The 8211-nt window shown below is 42.1% G+C and overlaps 1 protein-coding gene across 1 annotated transcript; it reads left to right on the forward strand.

Annotated features, from left to right (window-relative positions):
* The first annotated feature begins 7230 nt into the window (after positions 1-7230).
* LOC145407792 (uncharacterized) lies at positions 7231-7818 on the forward strand. The gene has a single exon (XM_080278655.1). It carries the CDS (start codon positions 7231-7233, stop codon positions 7816-7818), a length of 588 nt encoding a protein of 195 aa, XP_080134781.1.
* The last annotated feature ends 393 nt before the right edge of the window (positions 7819-8211 follow it).

The raw sequence follows: 8211 nt of genomic DNA on the forward strand, positions 1-8211 counted from the left end.
AAAAATGTTATATATATATATATATATATATATATATATATATATATATATATATATATATATATATATATATAGTTTTTTCCCTTCTCTTATGTCTCTTCATATTATCTGCACAACACCCTTCTGACAAAGTATGAACTACTAACAGAATTCTGGGCCTCATTACCCGTTATTAATCACATGCGATGGACAAGTGTGTCCATGCCCTTAGATTTTTCTGGTGTTTCCCATAACTTAGATGTTAGCCATCATTTCAAGGTTAACCTACAGGTTAACTTAACCCGTCGGGTGCCAGTACCACTATAAAACGGTCCGACATAATTCCGTGGCCAGTGCCAGTGCCGTTTTAACCCATACTATCTCAGGCATTTTTGCAATTTTATACCCACCCAATCCCAGACCAAAAACAGAAAAAAAATTTATTGCATAAAACAATCCAAAAGGACATATAAATCAAGGGAAAAAAAAAGTACCTCTTATAGGAGAAATAAGTGCAGGATGGCTGTCCATTGTGTTTCTAGCCCAGTTTCCCAAGCCATGAGCTACTTCTTCCCACCCAGCTAGGCAGGATGAGAGAGAACGGGGGAGGAGAATGAGGGAATTCCCATTCTCAATATCCTTCTCCACTGGCTCATATTCCTCCCCAAAAGAATCATCCAGGTCTTCCTCTTGTATAGAATCACTAAATGAAGGGACAGAGGGTCCATGTGACAGTTTCAACCGCCTTCTCCAGCCCAATTAGGCGGAAAAATGGCGTAACTTCAGCAACATTCTAATGCTGTGATGGACAGTGGCACACTGATGTTACCCAGCCATGCAGAACCAAACTCAGTGCTACAAGTGCTTGTGCACAATGTTGTCAATACATTAAACTACTCCTTAGCAAAAAATTAGCTAGATTGAAGCTGTTAGAGACGCGCTACAGCCCTCTAATTTTGCCGTCGGCACCAACACGTCGCTGGGATTACTTGAGACGTTTTGTGTGGTGGGATTGTACGGGTGAAAACGGTCTAAAAGAAAAAAATTCACTGTGAGCGCATTTTTCAAGATTCGCGAGTAAAAATTGGCAGGCATGTAAGGTAACTGTTCCTCTACCATCTTCCAGGCTGTCAAGGCCGTAAACTCACTTGCTCCCTCCCTTATGCTCGCTCTGCCTCACTCTGCCTGTGTGCCTCACCCAGTGCTGTACATAGTGAAGGCATTTTGTAAATATTTTCATGTAAGTGTAAGTTGTAAATATTTTCTTTTAAGTGTAAGGACTAAATAGTGAAGTCAAGTTGTAAATACCTCCTTGTAAGTGCCAGGACTGTACATAATGAAGTCAGGTTGTACCTATCTTCAAGTAAGTGTAAGATAATGCATTCACAGTGAGAAAGACACGCAAACTGTGATAGATGCTGAAGCAATACGTAATCAGAAAAGTCTATTGAACATTGCTATACCTTCCCAGCATAAATATCTAAGTATACCTTACATAGAAAACGACTTTCTCTCACGTACGTGGTGAGTGTGAGAGAGCTGCTATACCAGTACATGAGTATGCAGGACTCAATAAAACTCATTTCTGAGCCTCGGTGAGCATTTTAATGGCGAAATTCGTTGTTTCCACATCAAAATCTATCATTTTAGCCCCCCCCAAAAAAAGGTCTAAAAATGGCCGGCACTGGAGTGACCCATAGGGCTAAAACTAGCCGGCACGTGGCGCGTTAACCTGATCTCACCACTGTCGAAAATACCTGACTTTCAATCCTCAGGGACTCTGACTTACTATTTTATCATTATTTTATTGAAGAAAATACCCTACGTCTTCTACCAACTGACGCCTACAATGAAATACCAGCTAAGTAATATAGCTTAATACATCTTTAAAGAATTAAAAGGTCACAATGAATTTTTATTACTCGTTCAGTGGCAAAAATTCAGTCGACACAGGAGCCCTGGGCGAAGGGTTTGATGGGATTTACCAAGAAGGAGATACTCTAAGCCGTACTGCCCTCGACTTTGATGCCATGTTAGTTTAAAGCTGTCAATCCCTTGGTTGTGTTCTTGTATATGTGCATGTGTAGGTGTTGTGCTTGTGCCTCCAGTTTGAATCCCCAGATCTGTTATTTTTGACAGAGACTCAAATAAACCCCAACTTTCATTTAGCTATGTTTAATTTTCCTGGTTATATCTTGATGCAAATTTTCAGACCCAATGGAGGTGTATGTTGCCTTGCTAAATCAGAAATCGCCCTGGAGGAGACTGCTAAATTTAATTGTCCTTATTTTGACTATTTTATATGCATATTAAATTCTTTGGGTGAAATTAAATATTTCTGTTGTGATTATCGTTCACCTAATGCCCCTCCAGAGCCGAGTTTATTTGACTGTCGCCACAACTATTGTAAGTGTCCTCAGTATTAATACTGCATCAGAAATTACTATCCTGGGTGATTTTAATGACCATAATGTTGAACGGCTCACTTGTTCAGCCACAACTGATGACTCTGGTCTTGAAAGTGAGCTATTTGCAAACTCATTTAATCTCACCCGTGTACCACACAACCCCGACCAAATCCTCACCTATTAGACCTGTTTCTAACAACCAATTCAAATCATTATAGTGTCGAAGTAAAGTTCCCCCCTCGGATCCTCAGATCATTGTCTGATACAAGCCACCAGTTCAACACCTACCACAGCCTCCTGCTCTGAACCTGTCGTGGTGATTAAATGGCACTACGACAGGGCAGGCTGGGAAGGTCTCCAAATTTTATTCATGAATGTTCCTTGGACCTCTTTTTTTCTCTCAAGATGCATACTCCACATTGGGCCACATACAGGATTTCATTAAAGTTGGCATGGAAACATTCATTCCCCATCATTGTTACAGAAAAAGATGCGATTCACCTAAATGGTTTGACTACAAATGTGCTAGAGTAACAGAACATAAAACAATAGCCTATAACACTTATACAAGGACCAAAACTAAAGAAGCCTTTAACTATTATAGAAATATCAGAAACCTTGCCAAAATTATTATCAATCTTTCTAAATCAAACTTTCTTCATAGACAAGCTAACAAACTACTAAACAACCCAAATGATAAAATAATCTTGGCTCCCCTTAATTCACTGAAATCTAACTTCACTACCACCTCTTCCATTCCACTGTTACAGTCCTCCAATGGAAATTCTGGTAAGTGACCCACGTGGAAAAACCAACCTTCTTGTCGATATTTATTCAACAAACTCAACCATAAATACAGAAAATCACAATATTCCTGTGCTTGATTTCGATTCCCCTCAAATACCCCTTTTCAAGATTCACACAAGATACGTACAAGCTGTATTATAGAATCTCTCAGTAGATAAAGCTACTGGTCCCAATGACATTCCTTCAGTAGTACTTACAAGTTGTTCCCCAGTGTTGGCTCCTGTATTGGCAAAATTATTCCTCTCATGTATCTGTACCTCAAGTTCTCCAGCTTCTTGGAAAGAAGCAAATATACTGTATACCCATTCCTACGAAGAGGGCCACTTCTGATCGATCAAACTACTGTATAGACCAGTCGCTATAACTTCCGTTCTTGGTAAAGTTTTTGAGACACTAATAAATAAACACATACTCAAGCACCTAGAAATCAATAAATTATTCAATGATCGGCAGTATGGATTTATACAAGAACGTTCAACTGTAGACATTCATTGCCTTCTTACCCTTTAGATTAACAAAACAATAGATCAACATGGTGAAACACACACAATAGCACTTTTCAAAAGCATCTGACACTGCGGCACTGAGTCATAATGTCTGCAATGTCACACTATGGCCTTGCATCACTGATTCCTCTAAATTCTTCTTACCTTCATAATAGAAAAATACTGGTCATGGTAGATGCAGTTTATTCCCAATTTCATTCCATAAATGCTTGCGTACCTCAGGAATCAGTTTTGGCCCCAACCCTCTTTCTCATTCATATAAATGACCTCTTATCTGCCACTGACAACCCAATGACACGACACTTCATAGCGCCTTCATATTTAGTACCTCCTTTACACAGTCTTATAAATTCCCAAATAAACACAGCAAATTCTCTGAACCAGGACCTTTGTAAAATTAATCAATGGGGACAAACAAATCTGGTCTCATTTAATGTTCAGTAAACTAAAGACATTAATTTCTCCAAGAGAAAGAATCGCTCAGACTCCCACATAATTTTAGTGTCAATATTCCCATATCCACTACAGTTGATATCCTAGGTGTCACACTAAACACCAACCTAAGCTCGACAGCTTATTATAAACCCCTTGCTAAAAATGCTTCTAAAAAATTGGGACTTCTGTACAGAGTTCTTAAATCATTCACTGACGAACAATTGGCCACGATATACAGAAATTATGTGCGTTCTCAGATCGAATACTGTTCACCACTGTGGAGTAGATGTGGATCGGTTGCACTGAGACAGTTGGACAAAATTCGAAATAAAGGAACCTGATTAATCAATAATCCTGTCATTACGCAGGACCTTCCTTCATTATCAGTACGTAGAGACGTTGCATCTTTAGCATTATTTTACCGGTATTTTTATCGTAACTGCTCTGACAAACTTGCTTCAATTGTGCTTTCCCTTCACATTTTCTCCCAAAATACTCGGGCAGGTGGGAGAGCCCATGAACTTACACTCTATCCCTCGCAATGCAGAATCTCTATTTATCAAATTCATTTATCCCCAGAACTGCTACTCTCTGGAAATCACTTCCTGGAAGTTGCTTCCCACAAACATTTAATCCACTTTTATTTAAATCCAGTTGTTATAAATATTTTATGACTGGAAGATGCCTTTAGGCACATGCACTTTTTTTTTCATTGCCTTTGTTTTTCCTTCCTCCATTCACTGTCTCTTTAAAAAAATGTGTATATTAAATTGCCAAAGAAGAGATGATACGGAATATCCACAAATACCGTTCTTATCCTTCCCCTCCTCCTTTTCTCACTGTCCACAATCATCACCACCACCACCATCACCACCCTCATCATTCTCCTCCTCCTAATCATCATCACCACCACCACCATCACCACCCTCATCATTCTCCTCCTCCTAATCATCATCACCACCACCACCATCACTATTCTCATCATTCTCCTCCTCCTAATCATCATCACCATCATCATCATCATTACCATCATCGTCATTATGGTATCCCCATATGTCAGATGAGGAACAATCGCCCCAGTCACTCTCTTCCTCTTCCTATTACTCCAGTCTTTTAAACTCTCCACCAGACAGCCTGAAAGGAGCAAGGGGGCTTTTGCTGTCTGGATTTCTCTGTCTATAATAGGACTACCAATCAGCAATACCCATACAAGACCATACCACCACATAGGATAATACCACACCAGTCGATAATACCCACGCCACACCACGCCACCACACAGGATAATACCACACCAGTCAATAGTAGCCACACAACACCACACAACACCACGCAGGATAATACCCACACTACACCACCACTCAGGACAATACCATACCAATCAATAGTAGCCACACCACACCACCACACAGGGTAATAATACACAAGTCAATAACATTAGCCAACACCACACAGGATAATACCACCCTACTGTCGGTTTCGGAGGCCATGTCGCATCATTTTTTGAGAATAACGTAGTAAGTAACAGTTGGATCAGTATGATATTTGGCCACAGTGTGTTTCATACCCTGCGGTAATTTTTGGCAGCATAGTGGAGTACGTAAATGAAATAATTAAGGCAATTGTCCTTGAGAAATGAGGCTGAATGTCAAAATAAAGGACAGGGATACGAACGATATTACGGAAACGTAGTACCTGCCACGTGAGTGACGTCAGTAGACAGGCTTCTCCCACCACCCACACGGGACACTCCCACCCCTACCATCTCCCTCCTTCCCTCCCTCCCTCTCTTCGAAACCATGGTCGAAACTTCAATCATCGGCACATGCTTTATAGCCTATATAATGATATATTATGTAATTGACGCATGCAATATGTGTTACTATAGTTGGTATACTTGTACTGATAGTGACACATAACAGAGCGAAAGTAGGGTAGAATGGGGCTGATAATGGCCGGCATGAAAGGAGAGTCGAAGTCAGGGGTGATGTGTCACCGTGTGGAACGGGCTGATGACCGAACCGAAGTCGTATACTCAGAGGTAGATGTTATGTTGACTCCAGCAGTGTCCATCATGGCGAACATGATACGTTGTCCTCGTGGCTGCAAGAACGCGTTCGTAATGCGACTGTACTCACTCTACATCAGGGAGAAAGCAGACAATGGACTACGGATTACTTTGAATAGGCAAGTGGCTATGATTATTTTTGTTTGCCACAGACAAATAGTAATGGTGTTTTGCTGCAACCCATATCTTGAAAGCAATAAAGTGGCGAGCCCCAGAGATACAATATAGTGATGATGCGATTGTTTCCATAATGTAATAAATAACGATTAATTAAGCAGCCAAATGTGAAGAAATGTTTGTTTAATTATTAAATTAAACCTTAATATCATTGAATACCAGTATTTAATTTTATGTGGCCCATCCGATATGCATAACTGCCTTCCTCCATAGGCCGTATCACCGTGTTGCTGAAGCCATGGGCATGACAGTGAATGCGGTGCAGAAGATGGTGCAGCGCAGTACCAAGTGTCAGCCTGGAACACCGACAGTACTACCACCACCACCACCACCAACGCCGTCCATCTTTGACAACTTTACCATCGGTGCCATTCGCCGCAACATCCACACTAAATTTGCTGCTAGAGAAACATTCACCATAGCAACCCTGACGGAGGACCTAAAGACGGCAGCCATCATCCTGGAGGGAACCTCGTATACATCAGTGTGGTGACTCCTCCTTAACATGGGATTTCACTACAAGACATCTTAGCAGAAGATGTATGTGAGGAAGGAGTCCCTTGATGTTGTATGCCGTCGAATCAGTGCTCTCCAGGCACTCAAACGCCACCGACAGGAAGGCAGGCAGGTGGTGTACCTGGATGAGACGTGGTTCACCACCAGGATGGGCCACAGCATGGAGTGAGTAGGCGGCACTCAACCTGACACCAGCACCAAATACAGCCGTCAGGTGCCTCCTGGGGAAGGAGAGCACTTTGTGGTGGTCGCAGCTGGGACGGCCAATGGTTTTGTCGATAATTCGTTTCTATGCTTCCCTACCAAGAACACTAGTGGCGATTAGCACGGGGAGATGAATGGCGAGCTGTTTCTCTGCTGGATGACATTGCAAGTCCTGCCGTCACTGACTGAGCCGTCAGTACTGGTCATGGATAATGCCCCTTATCACAGCCAGCTGACGGAGGAGAGTCGCTGTCCCACCACTTCCATGAAGAAAGCGGATATTATAATATGGCTGGAGCAGCACAACGTACCCTTCCCACCACACGCCACACGGCCTGAACTGCTCCTCATTTCAAAGCAAAACAAGACACAGCCACAGTACAAGGTCGACAACATAATACGCTCATGGGGCCATGAAGTTGTGAGGCTGCCACCCGTTCATCCCGAGCTTAACACCATCGAGCAGGTGTGGGGGTGCCTGAAACGCCACGTACGCTCCTCACTACACCATTTCACCCGAGCAGACCTGCAAGCCAGGCTGGAGGAAAGGAGGCTGTGTGCAACTGGAGAGGTGTGGGGTGGTGCGGTCAGACGTTCCCAAGCCTTCGAAGAAGAGTACTGGGCCACAGACAACATACATGAACGAGTGGATCCCATCATCATTAACCTCGAAAGTGATGATGAGAACGACTTGTTCCTGGATTGTGAGGAGGAGTAAAATACTTATGTATTGATTTTATTTCTTTTGTCCACCCGTTACATATATGCTTCATTTACAATGATGTACTACTGAAATCTGTCCACAATATGACATAAAGATAACAATAAGCCTACGCTGAGTAACCGACTCAGCATCGGTGTAGACTGGGACGTAATCATGATATTGGGTGCTTCATGATAATACTTGATTACGATACTGCTTAAATCAAACATTATACGACAGTCATGAGCTATAATCGATAGCAATTACAAAATAGAATTAACCCATGGCTGACGAGGACCACATAACATCTTATATACATGGCGTATCATTCCACCACAAAACTACACCACTCTTCACTTCTACCGAACCAATGCTCTCCTATCATGCCGGCCATTATCAGCCCCATTC

The sequence above is a fragment of the Coenobita brevimanus genome, chromosome 74 (assembly GCF_032717465.1).
Source record: "Coenobita brevimanus isolate Jiangsu-jjx chromosome 74, ASM3271746v2, whole genome shotgun sequence".
Classification (NCBI taxonomy): Eukaryota; Metazoa; Arthropoda; class Malacostraca; order Decapoda; family Coenobitidae; genus Coenobita; species Coenobita brevimanus.